Source organism: Chaetura pelagica, unplaced genomic scaffold, assembly GCF_000747805.2.
Source record: "Chaetura pelagica isolate M959 unplaced genomic scaffold, ChaPel_1.0 scaffold302, whole genome shotgun sequence".
Taxonomy (NCBI): Eukaryota; Metazoa; Chordata; class Aves; order Apodiformes; family Apodidae; genus Chaetura; species Chaetura pelagica.
This window is the reverse complement of record NW_009952561.1, coordinates 1250284-1275551: the sequence shown is the minus strand read 5'-3', so window position 1 is coordinate 1275551 and position 25268 is coordinate 1250284. Positions and strand designations below refer to the sequence as shown.

General features: G+C 43.1%; 2 protein-coding genes across 5 annotated transcripts in view; both read left to right on the top strand.

The window, feature by feature from the left end:
* The window catches only part of WHSC1L1 (Wolf-Hirschhorn syndrome candidate 1-like 1), a 31456-nt gene extending 11172 nt beyond the window's left edge, over window positions 1-20284 (top strand). Inside the window, exons 8-24 of one of the 4 annotated variants that reach the window (XM_009993221.1) lie at window positions 457-557; window positions 2983-3028; window positions 3597-3727; window positions 4287-4415; window positions 5088-5214; window positions 5740-5937; window positions 6952-7122; window positions 11166-11315; window positions 13512-13668; window positions 14225-14427; window positions 14879-14991; window positions 15891-16160; window positions 16286-16369; window positions 16807-16948; window positions 17485-17591; window positions 17943-18147; window positions 19637-20284. In XM_009993221.1, coding sequence (XP_009991523.1) covers window positions 457-557; window positions 2983-3028; window positions 3597-3727; window positions 4287-4415; window positions 5088-5214; window positions 5740-5937; window positions 6952-7122; window positions 11166-11315; window positions 13512-13668; window positions 14225-14427; window positions 14879-14991; window positions 15891-16160; window positions 16286-16369; window positions 16807-16948; window positions 17485-17591; window positions 17943-18147; window positions 19637-19878 — 2576 coding nt within the window. In that variant the 3' untranslated portion in view covers window positions 19879-20284. Of the gene's footprint in view, window positions 1-456; window positions 558-2982; window positions 3029-3596; window positions 3728-4286; window positions 4416-5087; window positions 5215-5739; window positions 5938-6951; window positions 7123-11165; window positions 11316-13511; window positions 13669-14224; window positions 14443-14878; window positions 14992-15890; window positions 16161-16285; window positions 16403-16806; window positions 16949-17484; window positions 17592-17942; window positions 18148-19636 lie in introns of all 4 variants that reach the window. The other 3 variants (XM_009993219.1, XM_009993220.1, XM_009993222.1) reach the window with 3 other exon arrangements.
* An 82-nt stretch (window positions 20285-20366) lies between these two features.
* The window catches only part of PPAPDC1B (phosphatidic acid phosphatase type 2 domain containing 1B), an 8494-nt gene continuing 3592 nt past the window's right edge, over window positions 20367-25268 (top strand). The window contains 1 exon segment of the mRNA XM_009993218.1: window positions 20367-20470. Coding sequence (XP_009991520.1) covers window positions 20367-20470 — 104 coding nt within the window.

Below are 25268 nucleotides of genomic sequence, written 5' to 3'. Positions count from 1 at the left end.
TGCAGCAGGGACACAGGACTGAGGTTTTGAGTGGAAACTTGGAAGCTGTGTTTTGTGTCTCAAATCTCTAGCTTGTTTTAGTTCAAGAAGTTGCTTGTGGATACCTTCCCATAAATGCCAAAGATGGACTGTTTGGTTAAATATTAACCCAAGTGAAGACTGTGCCTAAGAGGTGTGTCATGGAAATGTTTGCCACAAACTGGATCCCAGCTTTTTGTTCACTCTGTTACTGGTGTCTTTTTCTGAAGCTGATCTCTCTGTCTATGGAATCAGAATGTGTTGTCTGCAGTCACAGCACCAGTTGGCAAATAGCTTGGAACTGAATTGAAAAATAAAACATTCAAAAGAGGAAAAAGTCTTGGTTTCATTAATTTATCTGTTGATTTGGTGTTGAGCTTCTTGCTGTACCTCAGAAATACAAGGAATCATATAATGGAAACCTTTTTCCTTCTTCAGGTTCTGTAGAAAAGAAGCAACAGAGAAGATCGATTCGAACCCGCTCAGAGTCTGAGAAATCCACTGAAGTTGTGCCAAAGAAGAAGATCAAAAAGGAGCAGGTTGGCTTCCTCCATGTAGAGAGTTAAAATATATTGTATTCATAAATGTTGTGGCTTATATTGGTGCCTTTTTATTTTTCTCCATTTTTCCCCATCGGGTTTCGTTTTGGACTATCCTCCATGAAATCCCCCTGTCGATGCCATTGCTGTGACTCTGCTACTGGCATCTTCACAGTGTCAGTCAGGCTATGGAAAATGGGAACTCACTGATGCAAGACTCCTAACGAACCTGCCATGTTTACCTTGAGATTTCTGTTCTGAGCAAAATGATCTTGTTTCAGTAATTTCTATTTGATGGAATTGCCACCAGGTTCCTTCCTTTTGCTCTTGATTTAGCTGCTGGTTTGTATTGAGGTTTTGTTTTTCAAATGAAGTTAGACTGATTAATCTGACCACTTTTGAAAATGGACTTTAAGAATTATTTCACTTAAGGATGAACAGTCAGACTTTTATGTTGGCAGACATCAGCAAAACAGATCTTCGGGGATACAAGGGTTATTTTTTTTCCTTAAGTAGATCTAACATGTACAGGGCATTCCTTTAATCTGGATGTCAGGCAGACAAATGTTGTTGCTTTAAAAAAAAATAAATTATAACAAATTCTGCATGGAAATGAGCAGGGAAGTACAGTGGATGGACATTAAAACCTGAATACACTTTTCTAACAAGATGGTCAAAGTTGTTGGTTCTTTTCCTTACATGGTTGGTTTTCCCCCTTCAGGGGCCTCTCCACTTGAAACCTGAGATTTTTTTATATAAAATGTTTCATAGTATAGATTTTACCAGTGAGAATTTTTGAAAGGGACAGTCAGGCTAAAGATTTATATGGGAAGGGGAAAAATTGTTTTTATCTCTCTAATTTATTCTTTGCCCTTTATGCTTTGTTTTGCACTTCATTCACTTCAGAGATTGAAAGTGGACACAGTTCCAGTTGCGTTTCATTTTCCTCTGGCTTTTTTTTTTTTTGATGCTTTAGCATCTACATCTGAATTCAGCAGAAGAAAGCTCCAACTCTAGATAAATGTTTCTTGTTGAAACTTTAAAGCAACTTAAATGTTGGGCATAAGAGGCCTGACATAGTCCCTCCGGCCTCTTGTCAGGAGGTGTTGCAACCTCCCTGTTTTCAAATGAGTTATTTTATGTTTGTAAATGTTTTGTAATTTAACAAAGGTATAAGAACCAACAATATGAACTTCAAGGATCCCAGTTAGCTTTGCTTGCTTATATTACCTAGCTAACAAAGACTATGAACATTAAAGTGCTTTTCTCAGGAAAAGTATGGGACTAAAAATTAAACACAGGTGCACTGTAATGCACATAACTTTGAATGTATTAAGTTATATTTAAAAAGAGAAAAAAAAACTTACTAACTTACAATTATGCAACAATATTTGTTACCCAAAGTCAAGTTTTCTTGCAACTGATTCCCAAATTAGTCTGCAACAACTTGGTATAAAATTATAACTGGAATGAGTACAATTAATGGGAAAAAGAAAATGTTAATGCTACTGTTACAGTGACTAGTGGAGAAATAAAAGTGATTGTTTAGATTTTATATTTGTATTACGAAATGTATCCTATACAAATCCTTCTATTGTATGTTTTTACCTATTGTACAACAAAATAAAATATTTTTTAAAAAAATTATAGATTAATCCTTAAATATTTACTAAATGTGTTTCTACATGCATATGTAACCACATTGTAAAGAAATGTAATTCTTAACCTTAAAAACAGAATTTTAGGCAACAACTTTCTTCTCTTAAGTACCATCCAGTCGCCAAGTTCTCAGGTGTGACCTGTACATTGGCAGAACAGTTTCTGAACTTGTCCTTCTGATGTAGGCTGGAGAACTTGAAGCACTTTTGCAAGATCCTAAACTTGTCTGCTTAAGTGTGTCCTGCCCTGGAGTTCCAGCTGTCGGGAGCTCTGCAAGGCTGAGCGCAGCCCCCAGCGCCTTGCAGGGCTCCAGACAGTGGGAAGGCTGGGCCAGGGGCTGCAGGGCTTGGTGGTGGCTGTGCCACCATGGCCACCCATCCAGGGCCTCACTAAACCCTCCGTGTCCTGCCTGTTGAGGGGAACTCGTGCGTCCAGAGCTGTGGGGTTGTGCAAAAGGTCAGGTTTGGCTGCCAAAACGAACCCCGCTCCTGCCTGCTGGACACAGATAAAGATTCCCTGTCATCTTCGTTCCCAAAGGGAGCCAGTGGAAGGACCTGGGCAGTGCACGGGTGGCTGCTGTGGCTGCTGGCACTCAGCATAGGCAGCTAGGACTGAATCCCCAGGACAAGAAGGCTCACCCTGAGGAGGGGATGGCAGACTCCATCTGGGCTCAAAGATGCTAATGGCTTAAACTTGAATGTTTTCTTTTTAATACTAGGGAGAAAAATTCCTCTGGTTTTAACTCTGGATTTTCCTATTCAAACAGGTTGAAATGGTTCCACTGACAGCAGTGAAGACAGGATTGCAGAAAGGTGAGTTACATATGAAAATAAACTAAATTAAGAGTTCCTGGCTCATCATACTTCAACCATGGTTTTAGTTCTGTGTAAAGTGCAGAGGTCCTGATGCTTCCTGGTGATGAACATGTTAGATGCTGGTCTTGATTTCTGAGGAGGGTTTTCTGGGGATTTGTTGCTGTTTGTTTGTGCATTGCTAGTTGGAAAAATAGTGTGTGTTAGTGTGCAGTGAGCACAAACTGTAAGTCCTTCTTCTGGACATAAAAAGTCTTTGCTTAGCCATCATTTAAAGATGAATGATGAAGAGGTAACTTAAAGGTTTATCCTCTGTTACAGACAATTCAGTAGCTTCCCCCACTATTTCAGCATTGTCAGAAGTTTGTCAAAAGATCTTCCTAAGGTCGTTTTAATGTAACTGGCTTTTCAGGGAGAATTAAACTAGTAGCAAAATTGCAAACTGAAAATTCAGGCTAGCGAATAAAGTACAGTTTCAGGCTACCTCTCATCTTCCTGTTTCCTTTATTAATTTCAAGCAAAAAGCTGAGAACATATATTAAAACTAATTTCAGTATGTTGTGTTAAGGTGCCAGCGAGATTTCAGATTCCTGTAAACCCCTGAAGAAGAGGAGTCGTGCCTCGACTGACGTGGAACTGACCAGCTCAGCTTACAGAGACACGTCTGACTCGGATTCACGAGGACTCAATGATGTGCAGGTAAAGGCTTCTTGTTTCTCACAGTTGCTTGTTCATTTCAACTCGCAGTAGAATTGGACTATTCAGTTGCAGGTTGCTAGATGTGTAAGCACAGTCTGCAAGTTTCGTGTGTTATTGTCTAAAAAACAAAGTCTAGTCCTTTTCTTTCTAACCCACCCCATTGCATTGATACAAAAAAAACCCCATAGGCTCTCCTTACAGATTTTCCTGCTGCTTTGTCTGGCAAAACTTTGGTTTAGATCACCAGCTCTCTTTGCTCTTTAGAAGGTTGTTGGATTCTTTGGGAACTGGGGGATGCTGCTGCTTTTTGATGTAAACTTGAGAGGTGTCTGGAAAAAGTAAAATAGAAATCTGTGGTTTTTGCTGGTACGGGTAAAAGATGTGTCAAAAGGCAGGACTCCCTGTGCCAGTGTAAAGAAGTGCAGCAGCTTCCAAGGACCTTTGAATCTCTTGTGTTGAGTGATGTTTGCATCAGGGATGACATGACTGCTTTTTTCAGGATGTGGCTGTGCTTTGGAAGTGTCTTGTTTGAGTGCCTCGGGTTTTTCCTCTTTTTTAGGGTAGTTTTGGAAAACGCTCAGACAGCCCCTCAGCTACTGCCGACGCTGATGCTTCCGACGTGCAGTCTGTAGACTCCAGCTTATCCAGGAGAGGAACTGGCACAAATAAAAGAGACACAGTTTGTCAGGTAAGTGATGGTACTGGAAAGAAGTGAATGCTGAAGATGTATCGTCCACTTTTGTTAGTCTGAGCTGACAGACTTTTCAAATGACACTGCTGTTTTAACCATGCCTCATGATGTGATGTCTCAGATAGTATATCAAGGTTTTGGGGAGCTTTTCTGCTCTGGAAATGATTCATAATCCCTTGTGTGTGCTTGAAGCTCAAAACCTAGGAAGTGGTTTTGAGCAAGGCAAAACTTGCTGGCTTAAGTAGAACAAGTAGATGCCATTTTCTGTGCCCTTCAAAGGTTTCAGATGGCCTTTCAGGTTAGGGCAGAGTGAGAAGTTTCCAATATTTTGGACGGAAAACCCTGGAATCTTCTGGCCAGTTTCCTGGTCAACAGTAAGGGAACAAGCTGTTCTCGCTCCTCAGATATGTGATAAAACCATGAGTGGGATGGATCCTGTGGTGCCTCTCCTGCCTGTGTCCAGGCTCATGCAGAGCAGGACACAGAAGGAGCTGGGATTGTCTTCAGCCCAGAGACTTCCCAGGCCACTGCAGGATGCGGGACAATTCCCCTTCCTTGTGTCACCTCTGAAGGCTTCTAAGCCAGTTTCTGTTCTTCGTTAGCACCAGGTAGTCGTTAGCATCTCTGTCAGGCAGCCTGTGTTCCCTGACAAGCTGTCTGCCCCTTCAGATCTGTGAGAGCTCTGGCGAGTCCCTGGTGTCCTGCGAGGGCGAGTGCTGCAGCGTCTTCCACATGGAATGTCTGGGCCTCCAGGCGATGCCTGAGGAGAAGTTCATCTGCACTGAGTGCAAGAACGGTGAGTGTGTTCCCCTGCCTGAAAAATGGGGTGGCTTTTGGGAGGGGTTTGGTGTTGTTTTGTCACTGTCTTTAACCTCTGCGGGGTGTTTTTCTATTTGGGTTTTATTATTATTATTATGGTATTATTTATTGTAGAGGGTGTACTCAGAATAAGGGGCTTTGTTAACAGCAATTACAGAGTTACTGAGAGTTATAGTAACAGAGTTATAGTGCCTGTTCTGATTGCCCATGGAGGTGGTTAAGTCTCCATCCCTGGAGGTGTTTAAGAGACATGTAGATGTGGTGCTTGGGAACATGGTTTAAGCACTGGACTTGGTAGAGCTGAGTTAATGGTTGGTAGAGTTGGGTTATGGTTGGGCTCCATGAACTTAAAGGTCTCTTCCAAGCAGACCTGTTTGCAGGGAAGCAGCCTATGTTGCTCAAACCAGCGTCACTGTTGCCTATACAAGTATTTTTTTAACATCACCTGCACCTCAAGGAATTCTCTGTCACAGCTGGGCTTCCTTCCTCCTCCTTTCCCCAGGAGAGCACACGTGCTTCTCGTGCAAGCTGCCCGGCAGGGACGTGAAGCGCTGCTCGGTCAGCACCTGTGGGAAGTTCTACCACGAGGCCTGCGTGCGGCAGTTCGGCACCGCGCTCTTCGAGCCGCGCGGCTTCCGCTGCCCCCAGCACTGCTGCACCGCCTGCTCCGTGGACAGGGACATGCACAAGGCCAGCAAAGGTGAGAGCAGAGCCAGCCCCCAGCAGCACAGGGGACTCGAACATCTCCTCGCGGTGAACGCAGCTCTGCCTGCCGTAACAAAAGGCTCTTCTTCTTGATGAGGTTGTTACCTTACGGCCCCATGACTGGAGGGGTTCAAGGGCAGGTTGGATGGGGCTTGGAGCAACCTGGGCTGGTGGGAGGTGTCCCTGCTCATGCAGGAGTGTTGGTACTAGATGATTTTTGAGGTTCCTTCCAACCCAAACCATTCTATGATCTGTGTTGGGTGGGAATACAGCCAATGGCCTGGAGACTGCTGTTTAGAGAGACCTAAACCCAGAACAATTAAATCATCTCTTGTTGCTGGGTTTAATGGAAGCCATGGGTTAGTAATGCAAGGCCAAGGAATGGGGTTTTTTCAAAGACAGTTGGTAGTTGATAATTTAGAACATATTTAGAACAATTAAGTTCAAAGTACTTAAATGTTCCAGTACTTCAAGTTGACTCCTAAGAAGATCAAGACTCCCTTTTAACAAGGAGTTACATGGGAAAGAAAAGGAGTAATGGGTGCAAGTTACTCCTGGGGAAATCCAGAATTGACACCAGAAAGAAAAATGTCACTGTAAGAGCTGTTGGATGTGGGCATAATCGTTCCAGGGAAGTGATGGATTCCCCAACACCAGACACTTAAGACTCAGCTTGACGTGGTGCTGGGCCCTCTCATCTGAGCTGTATTCCTACCTAGGAAGGTTGGACCAGATGACCCTTGAGGTCCCTTCCAACCTGGCATTCTATGATTCTGTTTTTCAAGAAAAGAAGAATCCTTCTTGAAATTAACCAAAACACATAAAACAAGTAGACTCTGAAATGAGTTAAGGTTTGTGAAGCTTTTTTTGCTTTAAAGATGTAAATGTTTCTTTTTACTCTAGTACTCAGGTTGGAATCAAAGTCAGTCTTGCCTCTGTCTGTGGTGTTCTCTGCCATATCCTGGCTCCAGGGTGACATGGTGCATTTTTCTGCATTTATATTGAACAGGTCGCATGGTGAGATGTTTCAGATGTCCCATTGCCTATCACTCAGGAGATGGCTGTATTGCTGCAGGAAGCTTGTTTGTGTCATCCCACATTCTCATCTGTAGTAACCATTCCAAAAGGAATCACTCCTCATCAGCTGTAAATGTAGGCTTTTGTTTCGTTTGTGCAAGAGGTGAGCACACTTGTTTTTTTCCCCTATTTTACAGTCCTATGGTCACTTGTGAAGTTTAGTGATAAAAATAATGTATTTCATAGAGAACTCCTCCCTTAGGGCTCTCTGGGATTTAAGTACTGCCTGTGATATTATATATATATATTTTTTTTTTTTTTGGTCACCAGTTCTCATGAGACTTCCCCTTGCTCTTTTGGGCTGTAGTATTTGATGTTCAGAACCTCCACAGGTCCCCAGAAGACCTGCTTGGTTTGCCAATAGGGAAAGTGGATATGGACCCCCCAGTTCCAGCCACTGCAAGCTGGGAATGGTGCTGTGTAATTTATTATTCACTGTCCATTAAGCAGAAGGGGATTCTTTCACCACTCACAAACTCTAAACTGTTTAAATTTTTAAGGCTAAAAGGTAGGATTTACTCATGACCTAGAAAAATTCATTTACTTTATAACTGCCATCACATTTGAGGACTTAGAAGGAGAGACATTTGAAATACTGTGTAAACAGGTTTCATGCTGGGATTTTCCATATGCCAAAGTTTGACTTTCTCTTTTATTTTCCTTTTGCTTTTTTTTCCCCACTTGTTACTTTTGTAGTTCTCAGGTCACTTCTGCCAGATAGCAGGTTGAAAAGTTTCAGTGTATGAGTTGCTTTAGTCTCATGATGCAAAAAAATTATCAGTGAAAACTGACGTGGTTAGATATTTAATAATAACAACATGTGCCTTGCAGAGTGTTTCAGAAGTTTCTGTTGGGTATATTCTTTTCAGCAGCTTTGGAAGTCACTAGTAAGAAAGTGAAAAGGAGATGAATCCTGAAGTTACTTGTTCTCATTTGTGTTCCATCGTTTGGAGGTTTAGTATGGTAAAGATTGCCTTGAATTTCCAAGCAGAGCAGTAATTAAAGACCTTTGAATAGGAGGAGAAAGCAGCTGTCAGAATAATTTCCTTTCTGCCTCTTTTTCCTTTTTTCCCCTGTTCTCATTTTGAAGTAATTGAGGAGTTACCACAAAGGATCAAGTTTAAAATAAAATATAAAAAATAAAATCCAGAAGCTCAGAGAGAAACAATAAATTCTAGAATGAGCTTTAGAAAAGCTGCTCTGCATGTGTTGTGGGTCAGTGTTTCTCCTCTTGTGGGCTTATTTCAACATTTTGGAGCCACCCCAAGGCAGAATATGCATGATGTGAATCACACCAGCACTGCAGAGATGTACACAGGCCAGGCTGACATTGTGTGTCTTTATGCTCTTTTATTTTAGGTAGCCTTGTGGATCTTTTGTGTTTCATTTCAGTTGATAGTATTATTATACATACAAAAGCCCAGTCTGACCAACAAAACCAAGGCAGTTGCTGTGTCTGTGGAATGAAGCTCACTGAGATTGGATGCAAACTCAGAGCATTGCCAATGTAACCAATGGCCAAGTCCAAAAGCCCAACCTAAATATACAGAATAAGTAATTTGTTTTCTAGAGCTAGAGTAGAAGCATTAAAAAGCAGTTCTGTGCTGGGTAGAGCCATTCCAGAAGATTTTCAGCACTTTGGTGTTCTGGTTTTTGTCTCAGTTGTCAGTCTGGTACCAGGGTCAGATCTAGGTTTATGACAGAAGCATTTCTGTGGATCTTTCCTGGCTTGAATGGCAGATTAGAAGTGTCTCTTGGCTTTGTTCTGCCCCTGTAAGCACTGAAGTGGACTCTGTGCAGCGGGATGATGTCTTCTCCTGCTGTTCTCTGCTCCATGAGGTGGCCATGGGGCTGCTGCTGATCTGGCTTCCAGCTGGGTTTGTACCAAGGTGTGGGTGGAGAGCAATGGCAGGCTTCTGCCACTGGCCTTACCCTGAATATTTAGTTTTCTCTCAATTTCAAAACACTCTTAAGCTGTAATTTCAAAACACACTGCAGGCTACAAAACAGCTACATAAATGTATTTGAAGCTGGACTTTATTAAACCAGCTGCTGCAGGTGCCAGAAGCTGCCTTAAGATCCAAACCAAATAGAGGAACCTACTTAGATTATAAATCTGTAGTAGTTTGTTACAGATACATGTGAAGGTGAATCTCTGTGGGAATTTGTTCTCCAAGTTTTGGCTCCTTACTGTGTGACAGACACGGGTGTAAAATAGAGGCCTCCAACTTGAGCAGACCCTGTTTAAAAGCTTTGTGAAGAGGAATTCCTGCTCTTTGACATCCATCTTGTATACACAGCACTGAAATCAGAATTTAGGAGTAGAATTCAAAAACTGAGTTACAGTGAAGGAGTCCTATGCTTGCTGAAGATGCAGACCTACATTTATTTCTAAAAAAAATAAATGAAGTGCAGAAGAGAATTCTCATGCTTTTCTTTTTTATTTTTAATTCTTTTTCATTGGACATTGTTTTAGTAATTCTGTTTACACCTGAACTGGCTTCATCAGAGGGGAAACTGCAGCAGTCTATTTTCTCCTGGCAGTATAAGTAACCTCTGAACCCCAACAGATGGTGTTTCCTGTCCTGTATATTCCCTGGGTCTTAGTTAGGAGAATTTGAGAAGTTACAAACTGACTGAATCCTCCCTGTTCCACAGCAACTCTGTACTTCTAGAAAGTGTCTGTGGGGTTTGTTTCTGCTGGCACAGCTGGGGTCAGGAGCCACTGTGCTGCACCAACCAGAGGCTGTGTGAGGTTTTCATTTAGCCAACTCCCCAGCTGGGTTGAATTGAATCCTGTCTAGTCATGAGTGACCAGCATGAGGGATGGCATGTGAGGACAGCACCTCTGGCAGGAGCACTGGGAGTGCCTGCTCAGAAGGGAAGAACGAACTGAACGCTCTAGAGATGCTTGGTACCTGTATGTGACAGCAGTTACTTAGTTTTAGTTGATAGCAGAAGGAGAAACTTTGTATTTAGATGCAAAACATCACTGAAGTGAGGAAAGCATAAATGTGAGACAATCTGTAAAATACACGAACTGCTTATCATGAGGTGCTTGAAATATGGTATATTTTAAGACTTCTTGTTGACCCTCCTTGGATTGACCTTCACTGACCATGGTACAGTTCACCTGATTGCACAAGTAGGTCAAACTTGTTTGGTGAGTCCTCTGAGGACTGTCCAGGTAGGCTGGCACCATTCTCCTTCTTTAGGCACCCCCATTGGAAAGCTTCTCCACACCACTCAGCTCCCTGTGTCCCAGGGAAGGAACTGGTGGCTGTCTTGCTGGCTCAGCTTTCCTTCTCCTTTGGGTCTGGGCTGCTCTGCTCTTCTCATGAGTTACTGGCCAGATGCTTCTGATCTGTGGCTGTGGAGCTCTGGGCTGCCTGGCCCTTTGGAGCAACAAGGAAAAACTCTTCTTGCTGGAGAAAGACAGAGAAAAGCAAACACATTGTTAGAAATAAAGACACATGGGAGAGCAGAGTGCTTGGCTGCTCCAGGAGTGTGGGAGGGCAGGCCTGGTGGAGCTTCACCTGCAAACAAATGGTGTAGGGCACAACTTCCATCTGTTCTTTCCTCTCTGCTGCCTTGCAGAATCTCTGACCCCCCCCTGGTTATTTTTTACACAAATGTAAAGGAAAAGCTTTCATAGGTAGATCCTAGAGACAGATTTATAGTAAGTGGGATGCTGAGTTCTTGTGTACAATGTCTGCTTTTTCAGTTTGTAGCCCAGACTAACAGCATGACCTTGGATGTAGTGACCATCACCTCCCAGCTCTTCAAATTAGCTTGTTTTTGTAATTTGGGAGGGGAGGGTGGGTCACACAGCACTAAAATTGGTTGCTTTTCTTGTGCTTTCCTGTAAATGTACAAATTAAGGGTAAAAGCACAATTGAAATTCCACTTAGAAACAGTTTATCCATGATGGGCTTTCCCAGTTCCATTTTAATTTAGTCTTTCAAACACAACCTCTTCCTTAGTGAAGAAACTTCCTGTCAGACTTTTCTTTTTCTTCATTTTATCCTTTTTTTCCATTCCCACATGTATGCATTAGAGGTGTTCATTTGATTTATTTTATTTTCTCCTTGATGGAATCATGGGTAGTTTCATTGCAACTCATCTCTTTCTGTTTGTTTCGTATAGGGTTGGTAGTGCAGGATCATTCAGACCCCCTGTTCAGTTCATATGCCTATAAGTCCCACTACCTTCTGAATGAATCAAATCGTGCTGAGTTGATGAAATTACCTATGATTCCTCCTCCTTCGTCAGCTTCCAAAAAGAAATGTGAGAAAGGTAACCAAAATAGTTTCTTTCTCTTTAATTTACTTTCGCTTTTTCTATTATTTCTCTCTCTAAATCAAACACTAAATGTCTGCCTGTCAAGCACCACTTATTGCTTTTCAGTAAACTTCACTCATTGGTTATTGTGAACGTGTGTTCATGTTGTTGGCGATTTATTACAAAAGGGCTTAAAATAATTGCTGTCACTAAATTCTCCTTCCAATCACTTTGTACCTGGCCTAGGCTATTCTAGCTTCTGGGGGGCTATTTACACCCAAACTTGAAGGGGTGGCAGATAGAGCTTGACGTTCTTGCAGTTCAGTACCTACCTGGGTGGTGTGAACAGCTTCTTAAATTGGTTTTATGTATGGAAGAAGAGGGGAGATGTTCTGTTTCAGATCTTCTAAGCAGCTTATGCAGAGCCTGAGAGAAGAGAGGATTTTTCAGGTTGAAGGCAGGTGGGTCCTGTGTCGATCCAGAGGAACCCCAAAGGGGGAAGGCAGCAAGGTTTTATGTCTGTGTCCATTAGTCCTCCTGTCCTACCTGGAGACTGGTAGGGCTCTGGTCTCTGGAGCAGGGCTGGGAGCAGCAGGAGAGGCCCCTCTGGGCCAGGCAGTGCAGGGGGTGCTGTGCAGCTCAATACCTCTTGTCTCTGTGAAATACTCAGATCTAATATTGTATTCCCTGCAGAAATTTGATTTCCCAAGAGTGTTCAGAAACGGTGCCCCATTAACCCTTCCAAAGTTAGGTTGTTTTGAACGTTGCTAGACTGATGGTTTCAGTAGTTACTGTAATTCCTGAGAACAAAAATTATTTTGAGCCCTCTGCTTAGCTTGAGCAATATCTCACTAATGCATCCTGAGAGCAAAGTCTTGGTTTATTTTTTTTCTCGCTTAGCACTGGAATTTTTGCATTTGATTTCATTTGATTTTTGCATCTCTTGGCATTTTACCATGTTGGATAATGTTTCAGTAATCTACACTGGGTCTGTATTTCCTCTGAAATAACGTTTGCAACAAAAAAAGATTTGAAAAGTTAAAATATTATTAGGGGCTTGGGGAGTTCTGTAAAAAAAACGTGGTTGGATTTTGCTGGTTTTAGCAGAGGAAATACAGTGTTGGTCATGCACCTGGTTTGTTTAAGGAATGCTGATTGTGACATGCAACAATTAATGCAGTGATACTTTGAAAGTCTATAGGTGGACAAGGTTTTCTGGTAAATGTTTGATAGTTACTCTTCACCCTTCTTTTGGTATTGTGCTTGAAAATTGCTTTTTAAAACACAAGTCTCTACCAGATTTTCTATCTGGAACACAAAAAATTGTCAATTAAAAAAATACAGATCCATAAAAATGTGTGTATATATTTTATATACTTACATATATAAAATATTACAATGTGTAATGTATGAAGTCTGATTGTAAGAGCTGCTTTGTGTGCTGAGGGTGGCTCAGATGTGCTGTGGCTCTCCACACTTCATACATCTGCCAAAATAGAAGCCAGCCAAAACAACTTCTGCCCAAGTGCAACCTTCAGCAAGTCATGTCAGCCACTGCACAGAGGTATCCTTCATATGCAAAAGGAACTTTTGGGATGGGGACAATTTGTGTGGAGTCTCATTATGGACTGTGCTCATACTGGTCAACTTTTCTTTTTGTGGAATAGACATGCTTATCATTACAATTACTTTATAATGTTCTCAGTGCAGAAAAGCATTGATCAACCTATAGGCTGCAGGGTTTTTGATGCTCACTAACTGGGTGCTGGGGGATTCAGTCATAACAATGTTGATTGAAAAAGTTGGTCTTAAAAATTTACTTATTTGTCATTGCTTTAGCCATACCAATGAAATAACCAAAGCTTTGGCCATCAGAAAGGAAGGAAAGCCCAGGGCACTGCTTTCAGATGCAGTGCTTCTGTGGGGAACGTTGCTTCCCCGGCCAACCTACCTCGTGTTTAAAAACCCCTCAGCTGCTTTTTGTATCCCCTTGGTGCAGTTAGGAGTCACAACTTGCACACTAGGTGGTTGCAGTGCACAGTCTTTTTTAACCAACATTGTGAAGCTTGACTTGATCCCTTTCTATTGCTGTTTTTCTCTGTGGGACAAACAAGAATGCAGGATGGATGATTTAAAATGAAGGTCTGTTGCTATGCAGAGGGGAAGCAGATCCTTACTTCTATAAACCAAGCAGGGTTTCTTTGTTTAAAGGTGGCAAACTGTTGTGCTGTGAATCCTGCCCAGCTTCCTTTCACCCTGAGTGTCTCAACATAGAAATGCCTGAAGGATGCTGGAATTGCAATGACTGTAAAGCTGGCAAGAAGCTTCGTTACAAGCAGATTGTTTGGGTCAAGCTTGGGAATTACAGGCAAGTTCACTGCTCTTGTTTTTTAAGGCTTTGGGCCTTTATAGTGTGCTATAGAATTACAGGAAGATAACTGAAAGCAGCTCAGTCTCCCTAAACAACAAGTAGAAATACAGTGATTCATCTGCTTTGTGTCAGACATCGATGTCACCCTTGAAATTAAGTTCTCCTGGTTTTTCCAGGCAGGGATATTTGTGCTTACATTGGCTCTGCAGTGACAGTGATCTGGAAAACCAGGGGCTGTCTTCTAGCACCAAGATGTCCCAGCTTTGTTTGTTGCTCGTCACCTGCAGGAACACAAGCCTTTCTAGGTGATCTTAGAAATCCACTCTTATGCTTTGGCATGTGTTCTTGAAAGCCTTTTCCAAAATGAGGAGTAACTTCCCTTGTGTTTCACATGGTATTGTCAGAGGGAGCCTTGAGTGCATCAGGAAGGAGGTGATTTCTGTAAGAAAGCAAACCTGGCTTTTATTTCCCAGGCCAGCTGGGCAAACTCAGAAACTAAGGCTGTGCTCCAGGGAACTTAGTCTTCTCTTTTCTTTTTTCTTCTACTTCCCAGGTGGTGGCCAGCAGAGATCTGCAATCCCAGGTCTGTGCCTCTCAACATACAGGGCCTCAAACATGATATCGGGGACTTCCCAGTATTTTTCTTTGGTTCACATGACTACTATTGGGTACACCAGGGCAGAGTTTTCCCTTATGTTGAAGGAGATAAAAGCTTTGCTGAGGGGCAAACTAGTATTAACAAGACCTTCAAGAAAGGTAAAATCAAACAAAGTTTATAGTGGCTTATGACAAAAATTCCACATGTTTGTGTCTCCATCACCACTTAACCTGCATGGGAATATTATGTGACTAGTGTTCTGTGTTCACATAAAATTGCAAGCATTATATAGATCCCTTGACTGCAGATAAAATATATTTGTTTAAGTGCCTACTCATTGTGTACTGTTCTGGGCAAGACTGGTTCTTCCACAAACTGGGAAAAATGTTAAGATGGAACCTGGGGCTCTGCTGCATGGGATCATTGCTCAGCATCTCAGTACCTGCTGATACATTCATGATATATTCAATAACTCATTTTTAGCTTGTGTTTTTGTTTATAGAGTTCTATTCCTACCTTTTTAAAGAAATAATTTAAATACATAGCTGTATGTATTTGATTAACAGCAGCTGGTGCTAATTGCTTTCTACTTTGACCTCCCTTGCACAGCACTTGAAGAAGCAGCAAAGCGCTTCCAGGAGCTGAAAGCACAAAGGGAAAGCAAAGAGGCGTTAGAAATTGAAAGGAATTCAAGAAAACCTCCGCCTTATAAACACATTAAAGTGAGTTGGCCTCTTTTCCTATTTTTATTCTGTGCATGAGTAAGTTATGTATTTAAATGACTATTTGAAAGCTTAAAGAAATTCAGATAAATAACTTTGCTGTTCTTTTCAAGAGTCTTTTGTTCTGTCTCATAGCACCATAAAACAATCTTTTAGCAGACGATTTGTGAAGGACAGTTAATGGTTGAAGAACCTTTCATCTAAGGTAGAGTTTTGCTGGTTGCAAGCTAGTCTCCTGTGTGGTAGATACATGCTGGCTGTTGCCACTTGCTGAACCTGGTTAGCACTGAGCTCAGTGTCAGCAACATCCTACTGCAGGGTCTGGCTCTTGCCAGTGATTTTGGACACATAGGACTTGGTGTTGTTCCTTTAGTGGTTTTATTTTAAGTTGGAAAAAAATCCCAGTGATGTACTTGTTAAACATCGTGTGCTTTGAGTTCCTGGACCAGTGATTTTACTGAGGAGAGGCTGGTGCTGCACTGGCTGCAGTCAGGAGTTGTAATGTTGCTTGCTTAAATCTCTTGCTGTTGGTCTGCCTGAAGGGTCTGTGTCCCCAGGTGGGCTGGCAGCAGAGTGACAGGTGCCATCAGTGGAAGCACAGGTGTGTGGCTGCTGCTGGTGGCAGGGGCTGCTGTTTGTGACACAGGCTGGGAGAGCTTGGGCTGTTCAGCCTGGGGAAGAGGGGACAGGAGGGTCTCATCGTGCTGATCAGTATCTACAGGGGCTGCCAGGAGGATGGGGCCACTCTCTTCCACAGTGTCCAGTGACAGGCCTTGGCAGTGTGTCTAGAGGAGAAGTGATGACACGCTCAGTACGTTCTGGCGGTGGTTGCCCTGCAGCAGAGCCGCCACCTGCCTTCCCTGTGCACCTTCTGATTCCCTCCCCGCTTCATCCCACAGTCCAACAAGGTGATAGGGAAGGTTCAGATCCAGGTGGCTGACCTGTCAGAGATCCCTCGCTGCAACTGCAAGCCCTCTGATGAGAACCCCTGCGGGCTGGAGTCGCAGTGCCTGAACCGCATGCTGCAGTACGAGTGCCACCCCCAGGTGTGCCCGGCCGGCGAGCGCTGCCAGAACCAGTGCTTCACCAAGAGGCTCTACCCTGACGCAGAGATCATCAAAACCGAGCGGCGGGGCTGGGGGCTCAGGACAAAAAGGAGCATCAAAAAGGTGGGATCCTTGCAGAGAAGTGCATTTCCTCAGGAAAGGGCTTGTTCTGCGCTGCCTTCAGTCTCGTGTCAGCAGCAGCGAACCTGGAGCTCTGATTTCTGTTTGGGTTTTTTTTCACTCCTCAGGGTGAATTTGTGAATGAATATGTTGGCGAGTTGATTGACGAGGAAGAGTGCAGGCTGAGGATCAAACGTGCACACGAAAACAGCGTGACCAATTTTTATATGTTGACTGTAACAAAGGTAAATATTACGTCTGCTTCAATGTCAACAATGTTTGTGCTTGAAACTAGAGGCAAAAGGCTGGCAGGAGCAGCACTGCATGGCTGGTGTCAGGCTCCTACCTGAGTGTAGGGTAACAACTGTTTCTCTTGAGTGGAAAGGGGGAACAGATGAAACAGCCTGTGCCTGGGGCTGTACACTCTGCCCATTTCACCTCTGCCAACACCAACATTCAGAGGCTTTTTCACAAACTTAACTTTTTTTCACAACCTTAACTCTTTTTCACAAACTTAACTCTGCAGGCAAAACTTAGCACTTTTAACTCATTTAAAATAAGCAGGTGTTTTGCTGCCTCAGCCATGAGTAGTCACTTGTCAGCAGGAGACCTTAGTTTGTTTGTCAGCACCAGGTGTGTCTGTTTGCAGGACCGGATCATCGACGCGGGCCCCAAGGGGAATTATTCTCGTTTTATGAACCATAGTTGCAATCCAAACTGTGAAACACAGAAATGGACAGTGAATGGTGACATTAGAGTTGGACTGTTTGCTCTTTGTGATATTCCTGCAGGTAAGAAGATGGCACTATTTTGCATGTATACTTTTTTTTTTTCTCTGAAGATACTTAATACCAGTGATGTTTATAGGAACTTTGTCATTCATTGGAGTCAAGACAAATATTTGAGTTCCAGTTTTGCCAGTGATCTCATAGTTAGAAATAGTTTGAAGCTGAAAGTTACTGTTAAAGCTGCCTGCAGGGTTTGCTGCTGTACAGGGTTAGTTCTGAGTCATGTAAACACTTCCTGTAGCCTTGATGCTTTGACCAATATTTGGTTGGTTATTATCTTTCAGTGCTAAGTGTTTTACCTGATCTGCCCTTTTAACTGGGTCCATATGATAATTTAGCTGCTCTTTGGGTCTGTTCTGGGCAGAATTTCCTCCTTTCAATGTTTATGACATCAATGCACTATTCCAGGTTTGCCCTTTTGAAACACTGCTGCTAGATCTCAAAGGCTATGAAGAGATAAATGCTAATGAAATGTCATTGTCACCAGCCTGACTTTCCTCAGTGTCTGTGTGGGTGAATTGTTTTTCTTTACATTTTAGGAATGGAGTTAACGTTTAATTACAACTTGGATTGCCTGGGCAATGGCAGGACTGAGTGTCACTGTGGAGCAGAAAACTGCAGTGGTTTCCTGGGAGTACGTCCAAAGGTACATGGGTGAAAACTGAAGCTTCTCTTCCCAAATCTGGAGATGTAGTGAGAGCAGGGCAAAGAGAGGTTTCTGGCTTATTAACTTTTCACATAATATTTTCCACCCTCGAAAGTCTCTAAAGGTTTTGCAGTTCTGCTCTGAAGTGCTGTTGTGTCTGGGGGGAGTTCACCAAGTTGTGTTAATTCAGACACATGTGGCTGGCTGCTTCTGGCTCTTACAGCTTCCAAACTTTTTTGAGTGGATTTAATTAAAGTACATAGCTGATGTCAAATGATGACCTGAAGTTGATAAATTTTAATGTGAGGGGTTTATGAAGTGACTGTATGCTGTGATCTTTGTCATTGCTAGACAGCATTTGCAACAGCAAACGAGGAAAAGGTGAAGAATGCAAAGTTAAAACAGAAGAAAAGGAAAATTAAAACAGAGCAGAAGCAGATGCATGAAGACAATTGTTTCCAGTGTGGAGATGGGGGAGAACTAGTCATGTGTGATAAAAAGGACTGTCCCAAAGCTTACCACCTCCTATGCCTTAACCTGACTCAACCACCTTTCGGTAAGAGCAGTCGTGTGGATTCCTGTTCACCTCCATCCTGCAGCCAGGCAGTGTTGGAGCTCAAGTGCATTGCTCATTTACAGTAATTGCAGCTTATTTGCTTTTGCAAAAGGACTCATTTTTAGAAATGCATCAGGTTGCAGCATTCCTGATGAGAGCCAATGGACAGAGAGGCATGTGACACTTTATGTAAACCTTTAGTGCTGTTCTCATTGCATCTCTTTCTTGGATCAAATTTCCTCCACTTATTTTAATTGAAATATAAGTGTCACCTTGATGTCCCGAGGTCACCAAGTGCAAATCAAATGACTGTTCAAACCACTGACATAGGCACATGGTGTATAGGGCTCAATTAATCAGTAAATGTGTTTAAATGCTCTGCTGTATCCTGATGACAAGCACTTTACATTTGACTTTCTCCATATTAAGGCATATGTTTTTGTAGCTTGGGCTCCATCTTAATCCAAATGTAGAATTTTCTAAAAGTTCTTATATCTTTAATTGTCCCAATTCCAAAGACTTTAGTGAAAATAATTGGAAGTCCAGATTAGTCTGTTTAAATGAACCAAAAGGCTGCAGTGAGTGCAGTCGTATCTGTCACATTCCAAAATAGCTTATTTGCTGGAGAAAGCAATGCTAGCATCTTAGCACCAAGAGCAACTTGAGTTAGGGCTTTCGTTTGGCTTTGATTTTTTTTTTTTTCTTAAGTTCAGGGTTTTTTATCCTGGCCCTGCAGGCTGGTTACAACTTACTGGGAGTTCTGGAGTCCCACGCTGGTGCTGCTCTTGCTGTGGGACACGGGTCTGGCCCTGAGCAGGAGAGTGTTTGCTGTTCCTCAGCAGTATCTCAGCCAAAAAGGGGTTCAGTGAGGCTTGGACACAGCAGCAAGAAGCTTTTGGGTTTTCTTTTTTTGCTCTATTCATACCTTTGCACTCAGAGTTCAGCACAGGGTTGTACACACGTCTGAATGGTTTGGGGAGCCGGGGGGGTTTGTGCTCAAACGTGTTCTGATGTAACTTGTTCTTCTCTGAGCCATTTCTTGTTTTTCAAAACCACTGCAATCAGTCTTCTACATTAAAGTACAGAGCAGTGGAAGTGAAACTTCATTTGGAAATACCTGTCTGAGCCAGTACTGTGTCCAGATCAATATGAGATGGTCACAGATCAGAGACATGCACAAAACAAACCCTCCATCTGGTGTCTCAGTGCCAGAGGAGGTTGATCTGACTATTTTAAGCTCTGGTTATGCTTGCAGCCACGTTTTGAGCCAAGTGAGGCCTAAACATGGCAGAATGAGTAAGAATTGTTTCCAGTCAGATTTTTGTAAATGAGAAGCAGCAACTGCAGTAAGAGCTGCTTCTCCTGAACTTTCTTTGCATTCATCAGAGCAATTACAGCACAGGGTAGGTGTTAAATGCCAATGCTGTCCCTGAGATGTGCTAATTTCAGCTTCCTGTGTCTCTTCTCTTTCTTCCCCTCCCATCCTCAGGAAAGTGGGAATGCCCGTGGCATCAGTGTGACGTCTGTAGCAATCCTGCAGTTTCATTCTGTGAGTTCTGCCCACACTCCTTCTGCAAAGATCACGAGAAGGGAGCCCTGGTGGCCTCGGCGCTGGACGGCCGTCTCTGCTGCTCTGCACATGACCCCAAATCTCCTGTGGCACCTGAGTACTGGAGCAAGATAAAGTGCAAATTGGAACCACAGAATCCTGGAGAAGAAGCAAAGGAGTGAATTTTGGTTAAAAAACAAACAAGGGAGGGGGAGAAGAGGAGCACACAGGTGATGAACTTGAAGAGGCTGCTGTGACACATTCAGTCTTTGTCATCGGAGCCGCCGTGTGTGAGCTGGGAACGGGACCATTTAATCCTAGCAAGCAGAAGCAGGCAGTGGTGTTTGGGGTTTTTTTTATTGTTTGGTCTTTCTTTTGCCCTTGAATGTGCTACAGCAGCTCTTAATGTTGGGAACCAGAAATGTCTTGGCCTTCAAAGAAAAACGTAGCCCTTTTGACAGTGAAAAGAATATTCTGTTTAAAATACGTTCTTTTGAGTATAGCAAGCGAAGCATAGCAACATATTTATTTATTTAATTTTTAAAGGGTGTTGAAGATCTGGTTTTGATCAGTCAGCTTGTCTTTTAAATGCAAAATAGCAAAGCCAACATGAAGTTTTATTTCTAATTTATGAAAAGAATAAAGCCTCCCCACTCTGTGTAACGTTGAGATGCCATAAAGACAGATGTGGGTTTCAGACCAGGTGACCCTGAAATGCCTCCATTCCAGCACTTCTTGTCAAAGGCATTTTGAGAAGGAAGGTGGTAGATCATGGTAACTTAGGAATATTATTGTAAAGCTTTTCCTGTGAGAAATCAGGTATATGATTCCTCAGAAGTGCTTGTAGCATGAGACCTAGCATGGCTTAAGGAGGGGAGAAATCATGGTTCCTTGCTCAAGAGATATAATTGGTGTTTGCAGACAGGTGGAAATTCAGAAGGAGCTTAATTGCTCAACGGTCGTTTCTTTCTCCCACCTAATTTGGAAAACCTTCCTAGTTTGGGGGGTCTCCCAGCCTTGGGCACGTTCTGCAGCACACTCAGAACCTCAGGCTTAACCTGCCCGTGGGAGCTCTGCCCGTGGCTCCATTAGATGGAGGATCATTCCATGTGTGTTTGCTCATCTCCCAAGTCTGCACGTGTCCTGCGGTGGTTCCATTAGTTTGTTTCTTCAGTGCTGCCTTCTCAGTCTCCCACTGGCTTCTAGGAAGGTTTGAGTGTTTAAGGAATCCCACCCGTGTGAGTGTCTGTTTTGATTGAATGTTTGTATTTTTTTTGCTGAGGTCTTCTGACTTTAATCTTCACTGTTAATGGAGCTAAGAAGAATCTCAGCACTTCTTCAGTGAACAGGGTATTTTCTGTGTCTGGGTACAGGCCATGTTCCCAGCAGCCAACTCTAGCCTCCTGAGGAAGTTCTCTCTTGGATTTCCTCTCTTCATCAGCAGAGACACAGGCTCCCTCAGTGAGGCTTTGGATGTGGCTTTGTTAGGCTTCTGCTCCAGATTTTTCTTTTGAAACTCTATCCCCCTCCTTGCCCTGTGTGAGGAGGATCAGGGGACTGGTTTCCCCAGGCTGAAGTCAGGCTTTGGTGACCCTCCTGCCCTCACCCCCAGTCTGACCCAGCACCCTGCATCTCCCCTGCCCCAGTGTAGTTAGAGTGCTTGTGATTGCATACTGATCTTAGCCAGCTTCATGCTAGGTGTTTGCTAGTGGGTGTTGAAAATAATCCTGAATGAAAGGAATTCATATCAAGTGTTGCTGGCATCTGGCTAAGTTAAGCCTTTGAATTAGGAACTTTTTCTCTGGAAAACTGCAGGAATGTGGTGATTTCTCAGTAGGCTGAAAAATTAGATGTGGGATTTTAGAACCTGTCTTGCCCTGACTGGTGTCCTTCTCATCCTCAAATTTAAGTGCAGGGGGGAAATTTCTTTTTTGTGTGTGCAATTGTAAAGTTACAGAGTACACTACAGTCTCTTTAAGCAGCTTCTGTGCCACTTAACTGATCTGGCAGTTCATCTTCTGCAGGTCTGCAGATGCCTTCCCTACAGACTGGGGGTGTCCCGGGTGGCAGAACTGAGCAGACATCTCGGGGGTCAGTTTGTGGTACAGACCTACAAAGCACTTCATCTTGTGGTCAGTACTGCAATGAATGTCTGAAACACTACTCTTGCTTGAAAGCAGTGCTCTATTTTGGTATTTTTTACAAAACAAAATTTACAAAAAGGATTTTATTTTTCTTAACATTTTGTGTGATAAATGTCTCTTTTTAAGCTCTTACTTGGGGGTGTTTAACCTTCTCAAAAATTCCAAACAAGGTTCTTGCTACAGTGTCTGTGAGGCCCGATGTGTTTACTTTATATTATTTATTAGGCTTGGTGATGCTGAGATGATTTTCTCTCAGAGCATTCTGAACATTGCAGGAATTTTTTTTACTTGCTTTTTGTTTGGTTGGTTTCCTCTTCATTCTGTCTCCGTGGTGACTTGTGGGCCAGAGGGAAGTGGTGTGATGGCACCAGGACACCCCTGGGAGCAGAGAGGAGCCACGGACCATCGGTCACCACGTGGGACAAACTGACTTGAGTGTTACGGAGCACGTGAAGGTTCACAGAAGGCTTAAAAAAAACTTGTAAAATGCTGTGAATTGAGGCCTGCTGCTACTCCTGTGCCATGCCACTTGATGTCTTGGTTAACTTTGTTTTCAAACTTCTTACAGGTGCTCCTTTTGTCCATAAAAAAAAAAAAAAATAAGAGTAATAGCCAACAGCAGGGCTTGGACTTAAAAAAAGGGAAAGCAGAAGATTGGTTTATAACTTGTACATACCTGTGAACAAAAAGTCTGAACTGGATTTCATGCATTGGAGAGAAAGTGAGTCCTTCAGAAAAACTGTAACATTCTGAGATAAGTTATCTCATTCAGAGCATCTTGGTAACTGTAGGGGCTTTGCTCTATATGCCAAACAGAAAATGTTGAAGTGTGCATTCTATCCACTTTTTTTTGCAAGCTGAACAGAACAATAATGGAATTCTTTTGTAAGGAAAAAGATTTGACAGCTGTTTTTTCATAACTGGCATCAGCAGAGGGGGAATCAGCTGCTGAATTAAATTTGTGCAGTCTGTAAAATGAGGTAAAATTGGGTAGTTGGGCTGTTTCATGCTGATGTCCTGGAAGAAATCCACAGAACTGCTGGTGATTTCAGCCCTGACCTGAAATCGGCTGTTGAAGAGTGTCCCTTGTTCCTGAACTGGAATGCACTGTCACACTTTTCCTTTTGTTGTCAGTTTTTTGGGGGTAGCACCACGCTCTGGCAAAGGCCCTGCCGCCCCGCGCCCCTGCTGCTCTGCAAAGTTAACAGGATTTTGTTGTTTACTGGAGCTTCTTCTCTGCCCTTTGCACCTCAGCACAGCACAGGCCTGTGCAGACGTGGCCAAACGGTGCGGTGGCTGCTCACTACCCTTTTTTAAACACATGGTGCAAGCATTAGCTTTTGTAGCTTTCAGATGGTTAGTGTAGACTTGTCCTGTCAATAGACTGTTGAAGGCGTTTGCAGCTCAGGAAGGATAACATTAAAGGCAATTGTGTGGGCAAATGACCTGCTCTGGTCACCACCAGGGGCTGGGAGAATGGGTTAAAATGGAGTAATAGGGCTGGAATGTTGAATTTTGGCCTTTCTTCTAAAAAGCTTCTTGTATCTTAATTTCAGGAGAGAACAGGAAAGACACAATTCCTAGGCGTAAAATTATCAGTGAGCATAAAAAATCTGTATATATTGAAACTTTACAGAACTGTGTGGGTGGGGTGGGGAGGAGGGTGGGAGGGGGGTGTCCAGCGCTGGTACGAAGTTGTCACTTTAACATGGAAACCTCTGCCTCATTGAATTCAGGGTTTAATGTACTTGAAGCTCTGCGGTTCCTTATACAGCTATTTTTTTTGTTTTAATTTATACATAACTTGTTTTGTACACTACATGGAAAAAATGTCGTCGACTTCCCTGAAGTTACTTTCTGCTCCCACTGTACAGTGATTTATGGCAAATGGGAGAGTCTTTCCAAGCAGCTGTCTCAGACGTGTGTGTGTGTGTGTTCCAGGAGTCTGTTGCACCAGAGGCAGCCACCTCGGAGTGACGCTGTCCCTTTTGCTTTCAGTTTTCCACCGACTTTCCCCTTCCATTTATCTTTGTGTAGCAAAAACATTTGCACTTAACGATACACTCCTACACTTTGGATGTATTCACAGTGTTGTTCTGAGGAAAGAAAAAAAGGAAGACAAAAAAAAAAGGCAAAAAAAAAAAAAGGCAAAAAAAAAATAATGAAAGGCTGTTTGTTCTTATATTCTATTCCTGAGTGGGGAGCTCAGGTCCGTGTTACCCCTGTGAGGGGCTGTCTCACTGCTCTGGAGAGGGGAGTTGGTAAGCTGAAGCTGTCTGAGCTTTGCCTGGAAGATTTGTGTAATTAATGTGAAATCAAAAAGGGAAAACACGTGTGAATTTGCCAAAGCCATTCGCTCGCCCCTTCTCTGTGTCCCCGGGGGGCTGCGCAGAGAGGGCCGAGCGGCCTCTCCCAGCGCCGCGTCTCCCGCTGGGAAAGGTGGTGGGTTGGTGGGTCCTCAGCAGCCCCTCCTCGTTTTTGGGGTCAGAAACAGACTGGATGGGAAAACTGCTGCCTGCTTCCCTGGTCAAGCTGTCTGGTGCCGCTTTTTCCTTCCCAAACAACCCAGAGACAAGAAGGTGATGAGGGTTTGTTGGTGCATTCCAGGGGCTGCTGGGGAAGCGAACCCCGCGTGTTTCCAGGCGAGTGACGTTGCACAACACAGATCCCTGCGGATTCCGTTCCCATTCCCATGTACTAATCTGTAGGGATGACCTTTGTAGAGTCGTTACTTCCGTAGACTTTGTTTATCTGTAACAAACTTTGTAGATTCTGTGAAATGTTATTTTAACGAAATCACTCCAGTCTTTAAAGCATCAATATTCACTGAAGTCGATATCTAAGAGTTTTTGGAGGTTGACTAGAAGCTCTTGACACTAACGAAGTAGTGTTAAATTTCCCTGGCCATGTTCCACGGGGCATTACTGTATTATGACTTGATGTTGCCGCGTAGACTTTGAGATATACGATATTTTGGGGGTTTTGTTGTTCGGCCTATGTTCTCTTGCATAGTGTGAAACCTGTAAAGCTTGGTTAACCTGTATATAGATAGCTTATGTCAACTAGTTATGGTGTACCTAGAATTGCCTGTAATATTTAGCTTCTTACTGAATGTGTGTGATGGTAGGAACATATAATTTTTGTACATTATATTAACTGAGATGTCGCCTTTTTTTTTAATTTTATTTTATTTTACAAACACTTTGGAATTCAGATGTGGTTTGGTTTTTTTTTTTTGGCTTCCGTGAGGGTTCATTTGGACAGGTTTTTAACGATGACATTCCACTGATTTGAACTTTTTTGCTTGAGGTTGACTTCAATAAAATCGTTCTGAATGTTCCAACCACGGAAGGGGTTGGGTTTTTTGTTGCTTTGGTTTTGGTTTTGGTTTTAATTCTGTGCGAGCTGGGGGTGACGGGGGGGTGAGG